The following is a 22852-nucleotide window of genomic DNA, read 5'->3' on the forward strand; positions in this document are numbered from 1 at the left end:
GGGGAAAGATGAACCGGGTTGGGGAGCGAGCGAAGCGAGTCGGCAGCGCCAGGTCTGAATCCCGGCTCTTACACTCGCTGGCTGTGCCCGGGGCCTAGTTACTTAACCGCTCTCGTTGTATGTTCCTTATCTTTACAGCGTTATAGTATCCTCGTCCTCTTATCATTCTGAGGACTAAGGAGACGAAACACATTTTTTAGTGTCAAAAACTGAAATCATGGGAGATGAGTGTCACGCAGGGGACCCTGCTCGCTGCGCCATTTGTCGTGCAGGGTCTCAGCTCCCACTCCCCGCCCAAGAACGCAGGACACGGTAAGGCCAAACAGGAACACCCACGGAGCCATAGTTAGGGGAGTCAAACCAATATATTCTCGCTGGAGGCTTGGCTGGAGACACAGGAAGCAGGATCTACATAATCTGCCTAACAGCAGTCCGCGCTTGCCAGCCACCATCTTCTCGCTAGCCCCCATTCCTTTCCTGCTAGCATAGCCACAGCCGTTATATTAGTGGCCAATGGCCTACGGGTTACAGCTGACGGCCAACTAGCCACAGCTGCTGGCATCTGATCACAGTTGATAGCCATTTACTACCCGAGCCAGCACCTTTCTATGTGAGGCCGAGAGCCTGGAAACTGCTTTTTGGGGCTTTGTCCCCACACTCCACCCCTACAGGGTCTCGCCTCAAAATCTACGCGACAAGCGTCTTCTGTGAGGGGCCCTGTGCAAGGAGCCTGGAGGTGAATGCACTATCCTGAACACAGCCAGGCTCTCTGGGCACAGCCAGGGTTTCTCAGGGCACCACCAGTACTTCTGGGCACAGCCAGACTTCCTGGGCTTCTTAGGGTACAACCTGTCCTGTTTTCCCCGGGCACAGCCAGGTTTTCTCAGGGCACCACCACAGTACTTCTGGGCGCAGCCAGACTTCCTGGGCTTCTTAGGGTACCACCTGTTTCCCCGGGCACAGCCAGCTTTTCTCAGGGCACCACCACAGTACTTCTGGTCACAGCCAGACTTCCTGGACACAGCCAGGGCCTCTCAGGGCACTGCCACTCTCTCTGGACACAGCCAGACTTCCTGGACACAGCCAGGGCCTCAGGGCACTGCCACTCTCTCTGGGCACAGCAAGACTTCCTGGACACAGCCAGGGCCTCAGGGCACTGCCACTCTCTCTGGACACAGCCAGACTTCCTGGACACAGCCAGGGCCTCAGGGCACTGCCACTCTCTCTGGGCACAGCAAGACTTCCTGGACACAGCCAGGGCTCTCAGGGCACTGCCACTCTCTCTGGACTCAGCCAGACTTCCTGGACTCAGCCAGGGCCTCTCAGGGCACTGCCACTCTCTCTCTGGGCCTCTCGGGGTACTGTGCTGGAACAACAGCGGCTCACATCAAGGTGCTTACATATTATCAATGGCGGCCAGTCAAGACACAAAAGCAAACATCCGCCAGTCCCACTACATGGTGGTATGTTCCCAAACAGTCAAGCGTCCATTAAATTAGGGATGGAAGGCAATTCCTCATAGTCCATAGTCATTCGCCAGGGCTGTCCTGGGGGTGAGGGATAACCTTGACCTCACCCTCATCTCCCACGGAGGACTCAGCAAGCGTTTCCTCCTGGGACTAAAAGTCCTGCATCCGGGCTGCCTCAGCAAGCAGTTTCCAGCCCACAGGGCGGCAACAACCTTCGCTTTCTCCGCTTTCTCCGCTTTCTCCGGCCTCTGCTGGTTGGGGAACCATCCACGTCTTTCCACCCCTCCACGGGAATCGAGCTCTCCGGCAGCTGCTCCTCCTGGTCTTCCTCAGACTGAGCTTTCATACGCACAAACTGCTCCACTGCCCTTCGGAAAGCTTTGGCCAGCACCGTATCCTGCCGACTTCGCCATGTGTCACGCAGGGAACCCTGCTCACTGCGCCATTTGTCGTGCAGGGTCTCAGCTCCCACTCCCCGCCCAAGAGCGCAGGACACGGTAAGGCCAAAAAGGAACACCCACGGAGCCATAGTTAGGGGAGTCAAACCAATATATTCTCGCTGGAGGCTTGGCTGGAGACACAGGAAGCAGGATCTACATAATCTGCCTAACAGCAGTCCGCGCTTGCCAGCCACCATCTTCTCGCTAGCCCCCATTCCTTTCCTGCTAGCATAGCCACAGCAGTTATATTAGTGGCCAATGGCCTATGGGTTACAGCTGACGGCCAACTAGCCACAGCTGCTGGCATCTGATCACAGTTGATAGCCATTTACTACCCGAGCCAGCACCTTTCTATGTGAGGCCGAGAGCCTGGAAACTGCTTTTTGGGGCTTTGTCCCCACAATGAGACATAAAAATTTTTTTAGTGTCACGAACTAAAACCATGTGCTTCCTTTGGGCCAGGACTCATCTAGCCGCTGTATATGTGTTATAGCACTCAATTTCCACAGCGACGCTGCATGGTAATGGTAGTTACTATTATGACTGCAATTTTAGAGTTGAAGAGACCCGGGTCAAAAGAGGATTTCAACCTCGGCCCCCTTCAGAGCGTAAGTTATTTCTTGTTTCTCTGTAAGGGCTCCTGAACCTCACACACATGCATACACACACACACACACATACATTCACGTGCATTATACCAGCATCCAATAGGACTCACAGCAACGATATTCTCTATCTGTGCTGTCCAATAGGGCAGCCAGTAGCTTCTTGCAGCTATTGAACACTTGAAAAGTTCTTAATGCAACTAAGTAAATACATTTTTGTATTTAATTTTAATCAGTTGAAATTTAAATAGCCACATGTGGCTTAGGGCTACCATATTGGACAGTTCGGTCCAATTACATAGACATAACATGTAATCTAGATAATGAGACAGTCACACACCCCATTAGTGGTATAGCACAGCCAAGGCTCCAAACATCCTGAGTTTACCTAGGGTAACTGAAACATGGGAAATAAAAAAATTGACCGTGTAGAGTGGAAGCCAAGTATGGTGTCCTAAAAGTCAGGTCTCACGGGAGCAAATTGGATGTGGTAGGCAACAGGAAGCCTCTGCAGAGTTCTAAGCCAGAGAGTCACTGTTGACAATATTATAAGAAAAATGTTAAAGACCACGGGTACACTGATAGGATAACCTCTGTGAAAGGGAAGCCACTACTAAGGTAATAAAGAAAATCAAGCACCACTATATATTTGCAGCAGACACTCTCAACCCCAACATGGTAGGAGTTTGAGAACTCAAACTGAAAATTCTAGATAGAGCTGCCCCAGAGACAATATTGTTTAAACTTCTTATGAACAAAGAAAGCAAATTCTCTAAGCCCAGAGGAGACACAGGAGAATAATTTATGGCTCTAAAAAAGAATTGCAAAATAGAATGTTTAATTAAATACCCGTTAAGACCTACTTAATCATTAGATTTATTATATGTAAAAATTCCCTTTCACTTGAATGGTTTCTGAACTTAGATTTTTCCACTTAGTAAACATTCCCCAGATTACGTTGTTGAGAAAGCATAGACACCTTTAAACATAATGAGTTATTCCTAGCCAAATAATTACAAAAACTGCTGTGAATAGCAGGCAGGCGAATCAATATATGCAAAGAAAAAGAGGAAATATAGCCTGCTTTAAGAACAGAATGCTCGGTACAATTGCTTATCTGATAGAAACATGAAAACATACTGGGTGTTCTTTTTTTAAAATAAACTTGCTGGTAGAAAGAGTGTTTGGGATAATTCCTACACATACATGCTCTAGGAAAATAGCCAACGTCAAATGCTCAGTCTCTTCAATTTAGGCTAAAATGGGCTACGTGTTGTTTTCCATTTTGAGATAAAGTTGCCTGGGAGAAGTAATTGGATTTAGTAAAGTTCTTGCATAGCCTATATTAGGAATTCAAAATCCTTCCCAATGAGAGATACACCAAACCTCACCATGTGTTTCTTTGGGGAGAAAAATTGTACCCACACAGGATAACATGTATTCCTTGATGTTTGGTGCCCATCTTGTATGTGCATGTACTGGGGGGCAGGAACTACTCCAACTAGTTTCTCTCTTTCTTTCTTTTTTTTCTATTCTGCCATCTTGATAGATTTCGCTCAACAGTTTAGTTTCTTGAGAGACACTCCAAACACATTGTATGACATTTCTCCTTGTGTGATGGTGCTGTGGAAGGGGTGATGTGGCTAAACTATTCTTTCAACTCCCATGCACACTTCACCTGGAGCTCAGCCTAAAAACAAGGGGTCAGTTTCAAGAGGTACAGAAGATTGGAAGCATTTGAAGAGGTTCACTTTTTTACTCTTTGTTCTGGATTCACTCCAGCTGTAACATGATCAGCACTTGCTCTCCTATACAGCCAGCAGGTATTCTGGGACAAAAGCTCAGGTTGATTGGCCAGAAACCTTATCCTGAAGTCTCAGGCACAAAGTACTTTACCTCAATTGCTGTTAGACTGGCGTGATCCTGAGATACATTTGGGCATAATTTGGCATCTGGACTCAATAGTTTCCAAAGCTCTGAAATTGCTCACAGACACCATGCAGGTAAGTTTCTTATAATCTTTGAAGCATTTGCTATCTATTAAAATAGGCTTTGAGGAGGCTGAAGTTTCTTCTATGTACAAATAATCAGCACTGAGAAAATGGGAAGGAGTTCAGATTATAATTTCAGAAGTTTGTTTTGTTGTTTTTTTCCCATTGAAAAAACACGGAAAAGTAAAAGATGGGAATCAGGATTCTCTAGTGGTTAAGAGTGAGCTTTGGAATTTGATATACTTGAGTTCAAATCATAGCCCTACCCCACCCCATCACCCACTGAATGATCTTGGGCAAATTACTGAACAGCTCAGATGCTCAGCTTAATTTTGAAGAAAACATATCTGAAAGGGATATTACCAGGGCTAAATGATTAAGGCGTGTAAAGTGCTTAACTCAGTGCCTGGCCCATGGCAAATATTATGGGATGCTTTGTTGATCAAAGCTCCAATGAAGAGAGATTTAATTCCTTTAATGTTTCCTGGCTTTATTATATTACAATACTGCATATGCTCTTCCAGATGGAAAGTTTCCATCTCTTTTGATGAGGCAGAGTAAGCTTGGCAGGGATCCATCCTAGATCTCTGAAGGGGTGCTAGCAGATAGCAGGAATCTGTCCATATTGACAGACATGTCAGATGGATTAAGGGACATTGTCAAAACAGACAATGTCAGAATTCAGCATTAGATTAAGTTGAAAAGTTAAACTGGAAGAATGTAAATGTTTGATAGTAGGCATTGTGCTACAATGAAGTGGTTGCCAATCAAAGCAACCACTTCATTGGAAAATAGCCCTTGACCTTTGTAATTAGAGAAGAAACTGATCCAGGTGCTTCAATTCCAGAAAGAACGTCACGTATTTTCCTATAGGTTTTTAGTACAATGATGCCACTTGTTACTTTATGTCCATGTATCTATGTCTGATTCCTCTTTGCTCCCCCAGTGTTTTAACACAGCACCTTGTATTATAGTAAGCAGGCTCTCATCCAAACAAGCAACCAACCAACCAACATTTTATTCATTGTCCACTTTGTGCCAAACACTGAACTCAGCAGCACTGGAGAAGAGCGAGGTATGATGCCTGCTGTGCAGAAGGCCACAATCTGGTGGGAGAGACAGATTAACCAAAATAAATAATAGGAAACACTTAAAATAATGTACTGCTAAGTGCTAGTGAGAGGTACATACGGTGTTCAGTGGAGGCAAAAACAAGTGGAAATGAAGTTTGAATGAATGTGTGCTCTTTTCTTATTTAGGTGACATTCTGCAGACTTCGGACTCACCAGTGGTGTTTCATTCTGTTTAATGTTATCCTATTTCATGCCCTGCTTTTTGGGGCTGATTTTGTGGAAGAATATTTTCTGCATGCTTTGCCTTATGTAAATGTGAAAGTTCTTGAAATTAAAGATAAGGCAAGAAAATTGAACATGGAGCCCTTAAGAAGTAATCTTTCCAAATATTATATCTTGAGCCAGTCAGAAGTGTGTAAAGGGAAGAATATATTTCTGCTCTCTCTCATCTTCAGTAGCCCAGGAAATGAAACAAGACGGAACCTCATCAGGAAAACCTGGGGTAATGTGACCAGCATCCGAGGGCACCCCATTCTCACACTGTTTGCTTTGGGGATGCCTATTTTGGTAACTACCCAGCAAGAGATAGACAAAGAGTCCCATAAGAATAATGACATAATCGAAGGAATCTTCTTGGACAGTGCTGAGAACCAAACCTTGAAGATCGTTACAATGACACAGTGGGCTGTGACTTTCTGTCCTAATGCCCTCTTCATTCTCAAGGTTGATGAAGAGATGTTTGTCAATCTACCAAGCTTGGTAGACTATCTTCTCAATCTGAAAGAACACCTTGAAGATATCTATGTAGGAAGAGTTATCCATCAGGATACACCCAACAGAGACCCTAATAGCCAAGAATTTGTCCCTCTTAGTGAGTACCCAGAAAAGTACTACCCAGATTACTGTAGTGGCGGAGCTTTTATTATGTCCCAGGATGTGGCTCGGATGATGTATGTGGTTTTCAAAGAAGTACCCATGATAGTACCTGCTGATGTGTTTGTAGGAATTTGTGCTAAGTCCACGGGCCTTATACCCATCCACAGTTCAAGGTTTTCTGGGAAAAGACACATCAGATACAACAGATGCTGCTATAAGTTCATCTTCACATCCTCAGAAACTACAGATGCCGAAATGCCCCTGGCGTGGAAGGAAATTAATGATGGGAAAGAATGTACACTATTTGAGACTTACTCCGGGCTCATTTCCTGCAAACTTCTGACATACCTTGACAGCTTTAAACGTTTTCACATTGGTACTGTAAAAAACAATGCCCTGTATTTTGGTGATTAGGATTTCTTTGTTTTCCTTACAGGAATGTTCTTTTTAAATTACCTCCTACCTTGTTATAGAAAGCATCCCTCCTTCTTTGTGTTTTAAGAAGTTTTAAGTGTACTCAAAAAGTTGCAAAGTGTTCTTAGTACCCTGATGTACTGCATCATACTGAAACCTCATTTTAATTTAAGTTGGTGTAACATGATTCTTTTCAAAATAAAACCTCTCATTTGGAAGAGAGAACATTAATTATAACCAAAAGTCTTGTTTCTGTTTACAACTAGTGTATTTAAAAAAAAAATCACATTCTCTGGAACTGTCATGACTCAGTGATAACCACAGTGACTAATTTTTGAGAATGCTCAGAATTAAAGTAAAAGCACTAAATAACAAATTTGTTTAACAAAGTATTCATATTGTCTGCAAGCAGGAAACATTTTAGTACACTGGGTGCTGGAATTACATTTAACTTAAAAGTGGTAGCTACCTAGTATATATTAACTCCAACCTCACTAGGGGAGAGACTTCTCTAACTTTTTGTGAAACAATTTTCAAGTCCTAATTAGGCAGTGTTTCACAGATGGGATGCAACAAATTCACATTTCATTATGCGTATGCTCTGTTAGTTTCCTAGGGACACCATAACAAAGTACCACAAACGGGGTGACGTGAAACACTTATTTGCTTGAAGTTCTAGAGACTAGAAGTCCGAAATCAAGGTGTCAGCAGGGCCTTGCTCTTTCTGAAGCCTGTAGTGGAGAATCCTCCCTTGTCTCTTCTAGCTTTAACCTTGGCTTACAGACGCATCACTCTACTATCTGCCTCCATCTTCACACGGACTTTCTCCTGTGTCTGTGACTTCATATAATCTTTCCTCTGTGCTGTGTCTCTGTTCAAATTTCCCTTTTCTTCTAAGTTATTGGATTAGGGCCCACCCTATTGACCTCATCTTAACTTGATCATATCAGCAATCAAGCAAATCAATGACATATCTTGAAATAAGGTCACATTCACCGGTATCGGGTTAGGATTCCACTATCTTTTGGGGGGATGCAATTCAACCCACAATACATGCTTTGTGATTTCTTGCATATAATGACTAGGCACTAAGTCGATATTTTCCATCCTGGGGTTCTTGGGGATTTTAGGTATCCCCAAAGTAATAGTTTGAAAATCCCTGCCATGACATTGTTTGGGATATGTTACTAAACCATACTGAGCCTCGGTTTATGTATAAAATCAACCTTGTAGGGATTATGGACTAAATGAGATATGGCAAGTGTTTAGCTTTGGCCCATACCAGTATTCAATAAGAGGAAGGAGCAGCATTTAAGAACATTTGTTCTGAGTTAAACAGCTTAGGTTCAAATCTCGGCTCCACTTATTTGCTGTGTGACCTTGTGTAAGTTCCTTAACTTTGCTGTTTGTCTCAGGTGTAAACAGGGTAATGGTAGTACCTAACTCCCAGGAGTAGGAGAACATGAGTTAGTACATGAAAAGCTTTTAGAACAATGCCCGACACAGTAATTGTTTATTATCTTCAAAATAGAACCAAATAATAAAACACCTCTGACTGATCTTTAGGAAGCCAGGTTAATACTCTGGTTCTGGGCTCTGCAACCTGAACAAGGTGCTTACATTCTCAGGCTTTGTGTCTGTAAAATGATACTGGTAAGGCTGTTATGAGTATAAAATGAAAAAATGTACATCAAGTGCCTCACATAAAGTAAATGCTAAGAAATGGTAGCTATTATTGGTAACAACGATAAAGAACTTTGCAATTTTTCCCTAGGCGTTGGTCATACTGAATTACTTTTAGTTCCCCAAATGTCTTCTCATTTTTGTATCTACCTACTTGCTCCTCTCTGTTCTTCATTTGATTATCTCGTACTGGTTCTTCAAGATTCAGAGGTTTCCTTCCCTGGGAAAACTTCTTCTCTCAAGCCTAGAATAGGTGTTTTCTGTTTTCCTCTATTAGTGTATTTACTATATGCCAATTTTTTTCTTTTAAATTGATTTTTATTGCAAGGACCAATTTCTAAAATGTTTTTCCCTTAGAAATCTTCAAATTAAAATTATTACATTAATTACACTATGCTGAATCTGGGCTTTAAGCACACGAGTAGTCCATTTCAAGAAGCTAAGAAATTTATAGTAACAGTTACTAGAGAAATTTAATAACTTGCTTTAGAAACTATGGTTGAGCCAACAGGGAGCCTGAATTCTTCTTTTGAATTAAAGAATATAAGTTTGCTAAGCCTCATTTTAGCATTTTAGAATGTAAAAAGTTGGACAGAATAGCTATAACCTATAGTAGACTTCAATCGAACACTTCGAATTTAGTCTTCATTACATGGGAACAAACTTAAATAACGTTAATTTGAACCAATTTTTTTGTTGAGCATTTCTGTGCCAAAGTAATAAGCTCTTAAAGATGATTGATTATTCAATATTATATAGTAAGAATTGCACTACCAAAAAAAGTCTACATTTTAAAAATCTTAGTAAATACCTCAATGATCTTTTTTTAAATGAAAGCACAGTATAGTAACAATTTGGAGCTTAACAGTTAAAACTTTACATATATACAGGTTTCTTTGTTATGCATAGACTTAAAGTACTTTTTTCTCTTGATAAGAAATGCACAATTTTGAGGACAAGTTAACATCCCCATTTGTTACAGTATTTCTGAAGACAATCGTGTACTAGCATACTCCAATTTTATAGAAACTGCTTGGAAAACGTTCTTCAGGCATCTGGTAACTTCTACATGTAGACAACTTCACAAATGCCACTAAATTGCCCTATTTGCAGAAGTATTATTGAAATTGTTCCAACTGGTATTGTATTTTTACCTGTTAATTTTGCATTAAGGGCTTTTATTGAAAAGTACCAGCAAGAAGACCACCCAGGTATGGTCACTTGCCCTGAACGTTACAGGTAACCATTAAATGCTTACTGTCTACTAGATAAAAAATTAGTTTGTGGTCACTGCCTTACCATAGGTCAACATCATGGTCATTCTATAGATGACCTTCAGAGGTGCCTATCTGAAAGAAAAGGACAGGCCTAAACACTGCCTGAGCACTTAACTGACACACACTGAACAGATCTTACTCTCGTCTGATTGAAAAGCTGAAAAGAACAAAAATCTCACTCAGAGAAAATGTTCCTAATTTTCTACTGGCTTATTTTCCTCCACGATTAGCCACTTGCTACCTGTGCGATCTTGGGAAAAGCTACTTAACTTCTCTGAGCCTCAGTTTCTTCATCTGTGAAACAGAGATGTAAAAATTCAATGAGATGAATTTAGCACTCAAGACAATGTCTAACACTTTTGCCAATGCCAAACATCTAATAAGGAGTAAGTAAAGTATTTATTAAATTCAAACTAAAATAGTAATTTGCTTATTTTATTTCACCTTAAAAAAAAAGTTGCAGGTGCAAATCGGAATGTGTATGTGATCCACAGCAGAGGCAATCCTCTGAAATCTGACGTTAAATGAATAAAATCAACATAATGAAAGAGATTAAACAAAAGTCATCTTCAAGGGACAGAATGTTTCTTCCAGGCCAAGAAAGACTTGGCTGTGGCCTAATTCATTATGGAAATATGGGAAAAGGAGACTCAGGGACACCTGAGATGGCAGAAGAGAGATGAGCAATCTAGGGACAAGAGAATTCCAGTCACCTGCGATCTGTTTTGTTACAGAGCAGGGGTGGGCTATCGACCTCACCATGGCTTAAAAGAAACCTATCTCTAGAGCCTGAACTGTCACACTCTGACGATAAACTCACGCAGAAACCTCTGGATCGGTGGCTGGCATGCAGAGTGCTTTGCTGTTTAGAGAGCACGGCACTGGAAAACAGGTGGGAACAATTTTTGTCAGTGAAAAGCAAGTGCATCCTTTGTTAATAAGTGAGATGGCATCCTGCTTCACACAGCGTCCCTTCTGTTCTGACTCTGATTATTAGGAGTCCGGTTGCCTCTCCTTGTCATCTCAACATTGATTTGATGGATCTAAAAAGTTAAAAGCAAAACCCTCAACAATGATGACCCACAAATAAATATAAAGACAGTTTGGGGACCATTCTGGTTTAGCATGTTATCAGTCTCCTCTTCCAAAATCACAACAGAGTAAAATTCATTGATAAATAGCAAAAAAGAACCAAAGAACACTAGAAACATTTTTTAAAGGTTTACTGTCTATTTTTCAAAGGAAAAATAGTAACACCAAAAAAATCAAAAGAGACCTTATTAAAAGTATTTATTCTTAGGATAGAGAACATAATTTAAAGATGCCATATTGTTGGTTTTTCAAAGAATACATATATCCAAGACTTTGAAAGTGGAATCAGAAGGGGGAAAAGAATTAAAAAAAAAAGAGAGAAAAGTAGTGAAGAGAAACAATTTGGTTTCATTTTGGTTGAAGCAGATTTTAAAATAAGATGGTAAGTCCATGAAAATTTTCTGGGAGGAGAACAAAACTTCCATCTTCCTGCAAAGAGTAAGGCAGTCAAATAAATCTGAAAAACATCTGTTTTAATTATGACCAAGTTTGCCTGCTTTCCTGGTTTCACATAGTGTTTCAATGTAGAAACATAATGAATGCTGGTGATAAAATTAGGTTTGACACTCCATAATTCTGGGGGAGGGAGGTCTCTGTTTTGTAAAATACAGAGGGAGTCAAATGCCTTAGGAGAAGTTTTGGTCCAAAAATGGTCTAGACTCTAGAAGAAATCATTCAGCTCCTTCCACTGCTGTCATGGAAACAGGTTTCACATAGTATGGACCTTCACTCAGGTAAGTTCTGAGCCTCAAATAATTTGGATTTCCAAAGATTTCTGCAACTGTCTTGGAATTGGCAAGAGCTTTCACCAGTTCATATTTGGCATCCTTTGAAGCTTTGTCATGCTCCACTGACCGGTCCATCACATATTCTACAAAACCTGGACTGTTAAACATAAGTTTCTGAGCCCAGGGTTGGTTTGCAATGGCCTGAAATGGAAGGCAAAAAAAACACAATTCCTCTGAGACTTAAGAAGTTAAGTTTGTTAGTAGGATGGCACATCCTTAGAAAGAAATTTGGCAACATGAATCTTAAAAATGTTACTTTTGGGGGCCGGCATGGTGGCTCAGACGGTTGGAGCTCCGTGCTCCTAATGCCTAAGGCTGCGGGTTCGATTCCCACATGGGCCAGTGGGCTCTCAATCACAAGGTTGCCGGTTTGACTCCCGCAAGGGACAGTGGGTTGCACCCCTTGCAAATAACAATGACAACTAGACCGGGAGCCGAACTGCGCACTCCACAACTACGATTGAAAGGACAACTTGATTTGGAAAAAGTCTGGAAGTATACATTGTTCCCCAATAAAATCGTGTTCCCCTTCCCTAATAAAATCTTTAAAAAAAAAAAAAAAGTTACTTTTTGCTTAAATTCCTCCTGGGAATTTAAGACAAAAATCTAAATATTAAAAATATCTTTTTTTTTAACCTTTTTTTTTTTTAACAGGACTTTATTGGAGAACAGTGTGTACTTCCAGGATTTGTTTCCAAGTCAAGTTGTCCTTTCAGTCTTAGTTGTGGAGGGCAAAGCTCAGCTCCACGTCCAGTTGCCATTGCTAGTTGCACGGAGCACAGCCCACCATTCCTTGCGGGAGTCGAACCGGCAAACTTTGTGGTTGAGAGGAAGCGCTCCAACTAACTGAGCCATCTGGGAGCTCAGTGGCAGCTCAGCTCAACGTGCCATGTTCAATTTTACTTGCAGGGGGCGCTGCCCACCATCCCTTGTGGGAGTCGAGGAATGGAACTGGCAACCTTGTGGTTGAGAGGATGCGCTCCAACCAACTGAGCCATCTGGGAGCTCAGTGGCAGCTTAGCTCAAGGTGCCGTGTTCAATCTTAGTTGCAGGGGGCGGAGCCCACCATCCCTTGCAGGACTCAAGGAATTGAACTGGCAACCTTGTGGTTGAGAGCCCACTGGCCCATGTGGGAATTGAACCAGCAGCCTTAGGAGTTAGGAGCACAGAGCTCTAACCGCCTGAGCCACTGGGCCGGCCCAAAAATATCTTTTTATACAAAGATGTTCATCACAGTGTGACAGTTATAATATAAATGTCTAATAGTGGAGGGATGGGTAATTAAATTATGGCATATAGTAATAAAAAATGCAATAAACATTAAGAATGTTTTTAAAAAGTAGGTAAATCTGTTACATGAAAAAAGCAAATCAAAATGATATACATGGCATAATTACAACAGTAGAAAAACAAAAACAAAAACTACAGAAGAAAAGACTACCCTAAAGAAACTCATATTCATACATGTATGTAAGATGATACTTTTGAGAATGTTCATTGTAGCATCATTTGTAATATTGTCTAAATCTTCATTTATAAGAATGATACATTGTGGCTATTCAGTGAAATACTAATGACTTTCTAGTTGCCTCTTTTAATATAGATAAATCTTAAAAACATAACGAGAGGAGAAAAAGCAAATTGCAGAATATGAACAACAAGATACCATTTACAAAGTTAAAGAATATATAAAATACTGTAATTTGTTTAAGGATATATGCATATGTAGTAAAAATATAAAATCATGTGTGGGCTTGTAAACCCTGACGGTGATTAATTATATCCAGAGAAGGAGGGTGGGGAATGGGTTTGGGTAGGGGTGTAGCAAGGTATGACTCTATGTTTGAAATATTTCATCAATCAATCAATACTAATACTAATACTAAAAGGAAACACACCAACCAGGTATGACTTTATGTGACTTAAAATATCTACTTCTTAATCTTTTCCAAATTTTAAAATAATGAAAAAGCAACTTTTTATAATGTTTCTAAAAATCTCGCTATTCCACTTTAGTGAAGCACAAGGAACAATCAAGTTTATAGCTTAGTCTCTTCCTCTCAAAGTGTGTTCTACAGGCCAACAGCATAGCATCACCTGGGAGCTTGTCAGAAATTCAGGATCTCAGGCTCCATCCCAGAACCACTAAATTGGAATCTACATTTTTACAAGATCTTAAAGTTTGAGAAACATCAGCCTTGTTAACAACCGTCAAAGACGAAGAGTGTGCTGCAATAAAAACAGCTGTCCCAACAAGTCAATAAAAAATTGTATCTACAACTGGGGCCAACTAAGTAAAGCATAAGGTAGAAGAAGAGTGGAGAAAAAAAATACATAATAAAAGCATCGATGCAGAAGCCAAAATGACCATCACAGTGACTTCGGGCAAATATGAAGCAGTCTAAAAACAATGTTCTTGAAGTTGATAGGGATATTGTATTCTTCAAGACCCAGATCATGTATCACATCCTGCCGGAAGTCTTCCCTTTCTTGTCGCCTCCACTGTCCTTGTTCCCTCCCTCTCTAAGCCACGCATGCTGCCTGAGATCCCATTAGTAAGATTACTAAAGTGATGACTGTATTTCCATGAGCCCAGCCACCATGGTAAGTACTGGTCCCTATTCTCAACAAACTCTGTTTAAGTGGTCAATAAATATTTTAATGTAATGTAATAAATAGAACACAGAGGTAAAATCCTTACCACAGCTGTAATTATATAATTAACTACACAATTGTACCTACTGTCTGGGTCCCTCACCCAGAGATGCTATATGTGCTACATGAAAGGAAGGTCTTTGAATATTTTGTTCACTATTGTATCCCCAGAACCTAGCAAAAAGCAAAAAAGAAACTCAACAAGTATTTGCTGAATGAATAAGTGCAAATTATATGGGAGCCAACACTGCTTAACTTAACCTTGTGGGTTTGGCAAAGCTTGCTGAAGAGATTCCTGAGCTAGTCCTTGAAGAATAAATAAGAGGTTAACAAGCAAATCGGGGAAAAAGTGTTGAAAGTAGAGAGCAAAGGTCCAGAGACATAAAGCTAGCAGTATGTATCACAAGAACACTAAGTGCCAGATGGGGCAAGGCAAGCAAGAGGGCTCAGGAAGACCAGGCTGGGTCATAAGGGCTTGTGTGAGGGCACATAAGGAATCTGGAATGAATTCTGTGATCCCACAGCACCCTGTGTTCTTCCACAGTACCATTCAGTGAAACAATTTGTACATATATCTGTCTCCCTCTTTAATCTATACTAACAGCAGAGGGCAGAAGCTGTGCCCTGCACTTGTGTATCCCCAGGGGATGGCAGCACGCCTGCTCATTTCAAGTGCTCACGTGTTGAATTGGCAGAGTCCCAGAAGAACCTGTGGAAAAGAAGAGATGCCTACCGTGAACACTTTTAAGGCAGCGCAGTGTAGTTCAGGGAAGGGCTGATTACTGATGCCGCGGAGGAGCTCCAGGGGGTCCTGAGATAAAGAAGAAAACCAGGACTCTGCCATCCTCAGGAGGTCATCCGTCTGCTGCTCAGGCTACAGGACAGAAAAGACAACTCTCAAGACACTTGTAAGTCAGGAAACCTGGGTTCTGATGGCACTCTGTCATTACTTGCTGTGTGATCCCTGCTAACTCTGGAGCACTCTTTCCCAAACCCAGCCCAGACTTGCCCAGTTTTTTTTTGTTTGTTTTACGGGGTTGATTAAGCAATTTCCAGGGTACTCTTCAGTTCTAATACTCTGATTCCACTTCAACTTAAAAATGTCACTAGTCATATAATGAGGGTTGTGTTCTTGTACTAAGAGTAAGAAATACGGCTTTTATTTGGTCAACATTTATATTAAGTTAACCTGTAGGATGTTAACTCATACAGGCTGTCCCTCATTAATTTCCCAATTTACTTACTGGTAAGTAAAGAAGAGATGAGATTGCATCCAAACACCTAATTTTGAGCTCTGTTGGGGCATTCTTTGCTTGATATCCTATTCTCTTGAGCAAGCGTTCAAAGCGAGTTCCTTTGAAGGACAACAAGATCATTTTCATTGCGGTAAAATACAGATAACATAAAATTTACTATTTTAACCAGCATACAGCCCAGATTGTTGTGCAACCATCACCATCCATCTCCAGAATTTTTCATCATCTCAAACCGAAAAGTCTATACTCATTAAACAACAACACTACAACAACACTCATTCCTCCTTACTCCCATACCCTGGTAACCACCATTCTTTCTGTCTGTGTAGTTGTTCTAAGTGCCTCAAATAGGTGGAATCATACAATATTTGTCCTTCTGGGTCTGGCTTATTTCTCTTAGCATAATGTCTTCAAGGTTTCTCCATGCTGAAGCACGTATGAGAATTTCATTCATTTCTAAGTTGAATAACATTCCATTGTATGTATAGACTACATTTTGTTTATCCATTCACCCGTCAATGAACATTTGGGGTTATTTCTATCCCCCTTGGCTACTGTGAATAATAGCTGTTAATGAACACAGGTATATAAATATCTACTTGAGTCCCTGCTTTCAATTCTTTTTGTTATATACCTAGAAGTAAAATTGCTGGATCATACGGCAATTCTGTTTAATTTTTTGAGGAACCACAGTACTGCTTTCCACAGTGGCTACACCATCTTACATTGCCACCAGATATACACAAGGGTTGTAACTTCTCACATCCTTGTCAACACCTGTTATTTTTTTAAAAAAATAAAAGTCACCTTCGTGGGTGTTAAGTGAAAATGAAATTTTTAAAATATGCTTTGCTTTCAATACGCTGACCCATACAAACCTAAACCAACATAAAAATAAACATGTAATCAGAGACCAAATGAGAAGCCTAAAACACACATTCATATGCAATATGGCATATATAAGTTGAAGTGTAGAGGATTTGGAATCAAAGGACCTGGATTTGAGTAGCAGCCGCCCCACAGTCTGTATGATCTTAGAAAATGTTCTTAATTTCTCTGAGCTCCAGCTACCTCATCTGTAAAATGAGAATGACAATAGTATGTTCTTTGCAGGATGGTAGAAGGATTCCATGTCATAGGTTACAGCACTTACAAAAGTACACATAACAAGGATATTAGCTGTGATATACGAAAGCATATAAAATTTCAACGTCTACTTCACAAGGGTTTTAGCAGTGCTGCATGAGATTTTTTGTGTGGAACTCATAGTGCTTTCAAGCTACTCATGGATGTCCCATAAAAATATCACTCAACACAAAATCTTGTAACAAATTTTTGTTCCTTTTCCTTCCTTAAAGTTACATATATAAAACAAATGTATCTTTTCATTAAATATTCACAACAACCCTGAGAAGTAGTTACCCCCTTTTTAAATATGAGGAAAATGAGGCCTAGAGTAGTGGAGTAAATAAAGTTCAAAAAGCTAAGTCAGTGTTAAAACTGGGTCATGAATCCAGGTCTTTCTGAGTCTAGCCCATGGTCTCTGTACCATGAATACTATTTATGGAAGATGTAGAGGGGAGCACTTGGTTCAGCCAAGTTAAAAAAAAAAGTAATAATTATGAGACTTTTTAGGGATGAACCAAAGTCATGGTAAAAAGACTATCTGCAAAAGCAGTTTCTATAATGCACTTAACATACCAGCAAATGATTTATTATATATCGAATCCCTGTCAAAAATTAAGGTACCTCTAAAGAAAGTCAAAACAAGTCATACCAACCTGTCTTCTGCAAAACTTGTTTTCCTTCAACATTGGATCCCAGAATTCCAATTGTGTCCACTGCTACACCAATCATGGTGGGGTCCTGACTTTCTGTCATTTCAAAGACTTTTTCCACAAAGACAGGATAACGCTCGCAGATCTGTTGAGGGCTATCCATGATAGCGAGGTTCCCAAAAAACTTCACAAACCCTAGAGACATTTACAAAAATATTATTTTAATAGGGGAGGAAGACCACATAAATTGGGGGACCTATGTTTTCATAGGGACAGTTATAAACTACAGGCCAGAAAGAGGAGAAAGGTTATGGCACCGTGCTGCCTGGAAATCAGACAGACCACAGGGAATACTGAAGGACCTGGGGCGTGTGGTGCCCGGAGAATAGAAACCCTAGGTGTCGATGGAGCGGGGTCCACACACTGAAGCACTGTCACACGCAAGAGGGAGAACAAAGAACAAGGAAGGACCAGTGGATACAAGTTACAGAAGGCAAGTTTGGAGTCATTATTAGAAAGAAAATTTTAAACGGATGTTCATCAATGAAATAATCTAGGCTACCTAAAGAAGGAACAAATCTCCAATTTCTAGAAGCGCTCAAGAAAAACTAACCATGTCCTTGACAGAGTGACTGGAGTAGTTCCAATATTAAAGATTCCAACTCCGAGATTTGATGAATCTGGGAAATACACTGTAAATGTCATTACTAGTATTTTTATTTAGTTTCTTTTGGCTGTGACTCAAAGGACATTATCCTAATGCTCTAAAACAGCAGTATTTCCAAGAAATCAGACTCAACAGTGCAAGGCTCCCAAGGTGATAGATTCTACCCTATTAAGGGGCTACGGGTCTCATCACCCGAAGGGAATCACCTGTAAAGAAGACAATCCCTGGGCTCCTCCTAGCAGATAATTCAGAAACAAAACACTCACTATCATTTCCACAGGCATCAACATTTCTTACCTGGCAAGTAGAAGCTAGAGAAAGGGTCTGAATCCGCCCCAACAATTATATTAGAAATCTGATCAATTACTCCTTCCTGAGCAAGGTACTGTCGTCCATGATGAGTATACGCCAGTGATGTCACCATTTCTATACAGGTGGCTCTGAAATGCCAAGATTTTGCATATGATTAGCATGGTTTGTAAACTGCTTTCATATAGGTTATCTCATTTAACTCTTCCCACCAAATGTGAAAGGTCAATAATCCTGGCTTGACTCTTTCCGATGAGGACACAGGATGAGAAAATTGCAATGACTTGTCCAGAATCACATTTTATTACAAGGCAGAGTTTAGACTTAAATCTTGACTTTCTCACTTGAATCCCATTATTGTTTCTACTATAAAATAGCTACTTCTAAGAGATTTCTTTTTAAAATGTGTTTTATTTTGAAATGTCAAACATACACAAAAGAAAACAGAACAGTAAGTCCTTGTGTACCCATAATCTTGATTGTGTCATTATCAAGATTTTGCTTTACTTATTTCACCTCCTTTTTCTCCATTTTTTGCTGAACTATTTTAAAGCAAATTCTAGTCATGTTGCCATTTACCCCTGCATACTTTATTATGCATCTCTAAAAAACATGAATATTCTCTCACAATTATATTTCCTTACCACATATTTAAAAAATTAGTAATAATTCTTTGGTATCACCTAATACCCACCCATGATCAAATTTTCCCAATTAACTAAAAAAGCATTTTTATACTGGTAGTCACAGGGATGTGAAATACAGTATGGGGAATGTAATCAATAATGTTGTAAAGACTATGTAGGGTATCAGATGGGTACTGGACTTATTGGTGGGATCACTTCATAGATTTTATAAATGCCTAACCACTGCACTATATATCTGAAACTAATATAAAATATTGAATGTTAACCATTATTAAATATATATTTATATAGTCAAGGGATGTAAAGTATAGCATAGGGAATATGGTATTGTAACAGCTATGTATGATGTCAGAGGGGTAGTAGACTTGGGGGGGTTATCACTTTGTGAAGTGTATAAATGTCTAATCATGATGTCGTTTTGTACACCTAAAGCTAACAAAGAAAATTAAAAAAATAAAAACTTTTTAATAATTGCTCCTAATGTATTTTAAGTGACTGTTTGTTGGGTTTTTTCCTATGTCACAAAATTTGATACATAGCTAAAAAAATTAACGAAATTAGTTTCCTAATTAGGAATGCTATGAAACAGTGTAATTGGTGACTGATTTATGCATATGAGTTTAACAATTTCAGTCACATTTAAAGAACATAAGGCAGTAAGAAAATCATTTAAAATACGGAAAACAAAATCCTCAGTACACGAAATAACTATAGTGCTATTATAAAAACAAAACACTTGAAGCAAACCAAGTGTTCAACAGTGAGGATGCATTAGTAAATTGCAGAATATCAACCAGGAAACATTTGGTAAATATTAAAGGGGACTTAGGGAGTAGGGCTGAAAAAATTGGAATTAACATTTCTCTGAGGACCTATGTCAGCCATTGTATGGGTCTCTATGGTTAATTCACTTAATCCTCATATTATGTTCTTTATAGATCTGTCATTGTTCCATTTAGGAGATAAGGAAACTTAAGGTGCAGAATGGTTGCAATAAAGTGTCCAAGGTCAAACAGTTAATAAGTACTAGAGATGCGTGTTAAGCCCAAGTCTTCCTCATTTTCAAAAGTCCGTGTTTTTCTATCATGCCATGGTGCTATTATTTAACAATGTCAAAAAATGTGTAACACATAATGTGATAACACATTAATACAAAGTGGCAGTTTATCATGGGATTCCAACTTTGTAAGAGCATACATGCATGCCTAAGGACAGGGAACAGTCATTCCAAAGGAGCTATATAGTCATATGTGGCTTTGCTAAATTCCAGTATGCTGTCACAATATAACCTGAGGTATTTTCTAAAGGCCCCTTCTTCAGGACATGTGTTTGTCATGAGATTGAAACCTGGGCACAGGTCCTACCAGGAAGATAACACTGAGTCCCAAGGTTGTCTCCTGGCCCTCCCAAAGAGGACATTTCACTCTCAGCCAACATACCTACCTGACCAGCACATCCTCACCAGTCAGCTCTCTGAGGAGCTGGGTTACCAATCCACTGGTGGTACAGGAGTTTAAAGATTCTGGTGACACAGAAGAAATCTCTACAATTAGCTGAAAGAAGAGAACAGAAAAAGCAGAAAGGTCAAAACAGCCCCAAAGTTGTTAAATCTCATTTTAAGTTAAATGCAGGACTAGGTATTTTATATAAATAAATTTTTAAAACTTGGTTATTTGTCTCCACACATAGGAAAATTTCATCAAACACATAAGAAATTACTTTGGCACAGAATCACTCCATTGTATCTTGGTGTAGTTGCATTTTTCATAAAAGAAATCATCAATCAAGGTAAAAAAATCCTGAATCAGCAACCACAGATTGTAATAATCATTCATTCATTCATGCACGTATGCACTCTATCAGTCAGTCATTCACTTACTCATTCAAGTATGTCCTGAGCTTATTGAGGGATGTAGGATACTGAAGGATTTTAAGCAGAGGAATGACAGAACCAGATTTGGATTTTTAAAAGATCATTCTGACTGCATGTGAAGATAGACTAGTAATGACAAAAAATGGACAAGAGACCCGTTTGGATGCCAATACAGTAATCCAAGTAGTAGCTTAGACTAAGGTGCCGGTGGCTACACCAAAGAAGAGAAACGCATTGGTTTAAGTAAAACTGACATGACGTGATGGCTGAATGGATATGTGGCAGGAAGAACAAGGCCTCAGTGAATGAACTTGAGGTCTAATACCCAACCACGTGGACTATGAGACACTGCCAGTTTGCTGATGCTGTTTTTTATTAGGGGCATGAGGTAGGTGGAGGAGATCAGGAGTCTGGTTTTAACATGAGGTGAGAGACCTAGAATATGTCTAGGGGGAGAGAGTGAGTTAGCAGTTGGACATGAAGGTCTGAGCTCAGAAGAGAGGTCTGGGTTGGAGGTTTACATGTGAGAGTCCTCATCACTACAGTTGGGAACCAAAATCACAGGATGAATAAGATTGCTGAATGAATACAGATTATAGGGAGAACAGGGCTGGGGACATTGCCTTCACAAACCCCAACAATTGAAAGCTCAATAGAGGATAACAAGCTGGGAGACTTAGAAGAAATAGCGAGAGGCAGAAGGAAAAACAGGATAGCCTGGTATCAAGACATACAAAGTAAGACAGCGTTTTGAAGAGGAAATTAGACTGTAGAGGATTTGTTTGGAATATGTAGCCTATTAACTGAGTGGCCTTGGGTCAACGACTCCATCAGTAACAGTGAGGTCAATGTATAGGCTTTACTGTGAGAACTGAAGACAATTTGTGCGAGGACTTAGCACAGTACTCAGTACAAAGCTGGTACAAACGAGAGCCATTTCTTCTTCCTCTTCTACTACTACTACTACTGCTAAGTTTTTCAAAGTTGAGTTTCAATGGCGTCTCGTCTGCTATAGTACTTATAGTGCAGTATAAATACTTTTTATCTGATGGTCTCACACAACAGGTGGGGAGGTCAGCACCCAGTATAGGGCCTAACACAGACTATGTACTCAATTAATGTATGTTAAATGAGCCGTCTTGCCTTCCAATGTAACTCTTACTGCATTCTGAATTGTAAGCATCATAAAGTATGTTTCTTGTCTTACCTCATACACCCTGTATCGAACAATGTCATTTGTTTTCATTACAGTTTTCAAATCATCCAGCAGACTGCTTTCAAATAAAGCCTCCAGGCCAGCCTGGGTCAGCGATATTCTTGACAGGGATTTAATGGCCTTATAGGAAAGAAAATATCTCTTAAGTCATAAACATACAGAATTTAATATCTACTTCATAAGAGACCGATGTGAAAACTAATGTATGGAATGCACTTTGCCCAATGAGCATTAACTACATTTTAGCTATTATTATTTATAATTGAAAAATATACATAGCTGCTGTGTAAGTTTTGCTTCTTATGAAGTAACCCAACGTAAGCCCTATGATGGATAATTTGTAAATGTGTATTCTAGCAAATAGACGGGATTTACTAATACTTATCTGACATCATAGATTTATTTGATACCATTTATATGGTTGCAAATTCAATGACACAAATCCTCCCTTCTAAACCCTCACCCCTCAATCCAGAAAGCCTTTCTGTCTTTTAATTTCTCTGCCTGGTTAAGCCGATGGTTCTAGCGGACTCACCACTTTGGCTACAGATAGATTCTCTCCACCAATACAATAAACGATTTGTTTTAGTAATTCAGGATTATTTAGAATCTCAGTAACAGCATCAGAATTCTCAACGATTCTTCCAACCTGAAAGAAAAAAAAAACAATCAGAAATAACTCTCCCAAGGCAGGGCAACATGTGAACACATGATTGTCGAATTTCCTTAGTGTGTAGTTATTT

General features: G+C 40.0%; 2 protein-coding genes across 4 annotated transcripts in view; one reads left to right on the forward strand and one right to left on the reverse strand.

Moving 5' to 3' along the window:
- Window positions 1–7097, forward strand: B3GALT9 (beta-1,3-galactosyltransferase 9). Its single transcript, XM_081067471.1, has 3 exons — window positions 1–1966; window positions 2372–2517; window positions 5765–7097. Exons 2-3 carry the CDS (start codon window positions 2392–2394, stop codon window positions 6866–6868), a joined length of 1230 nt encoding a protein of 409 aa, XP_080923597.1. The 5' UTR covers window positions 1–1966; window positions 2372–2391; the 3' UTR covers window positions 6869–7097.
- The window catches only part of PSMD5 (proteasome 26S subunit, non-ATPase 5), a 25334-nt gene continuing 6735 nt past the window's right edge, over window positions 4254–22852 (reverse strand). Inside the window, exons 3-10 of one of the 3 annotated variants that reach the window (XM_081067469.1) lie at window positions 22645–22758; window positions 22101–22229; window positions 20464–20573; window positions 18362–18504; window positions 17401–17592; window positions 15608–15717; window positions 15097–15237; window positions 4254–5611 (exon numbers count right to left, since the gene is read on the reverse strand). In XM_081067469.1, coding sequence (XP_080923595.1) covers window positions 5474–5611; window positions 15097–15237; window positions 15608–15717; window positions 17401–17592; window positions 18362–18504; window positions 20464–20573; window positions 22101–22229; window positions 22645–22758 — 1077 coding nt within the window. In that variant the 3' untranslated portion in view covers window positions 4254–5473. Of the gene's footprint in view, window positions 5612–8363; window positions 11850–15096; window positions 15238–15607; window positions 15718–17400; window positions 17593–18361; window positions 18505–20463; window positions 20574–22100; window positions 22230–22644; window positions 22759–22852 lie in introns of those variants that run through there. The other 2 variants (XM_081067468.1, XM_081067470.1) reach the window with 2 other exon arrangements.

This window comes from Rhinolophus hipposideros (assembly GCF_964194185.1).
Source record: "Rhinolophus hipposideros genome assembly, chromosome: 11".
In the NCBI taxonomy this organism is placed as follows: Eukaryota; Metazoa; Chordata; class Mammalia; order Chiroptera; family Rhinolophidae; genus Rhinolophus; species Rhinolophus hipposideros.

What these genes read in the sequence shown, in the direction of transcription:
- B3GALT9 (XM_081067471.1), top strand. Translation starts at nt 2,392, where the DNA reads ATGTGTTATAGCACTCAATTTCCACAGCGACGCTGCATGGTAATGGTA. An exon ending in ACCTCGGCCCCCTTCAGAGC is followed by an intron (nt 2,518 to 5,764) that starts GTAAGTTATTTC and finishes TTTCTTATTTAG; the next exon opens with GTGACATTCTGCAGACTTCG.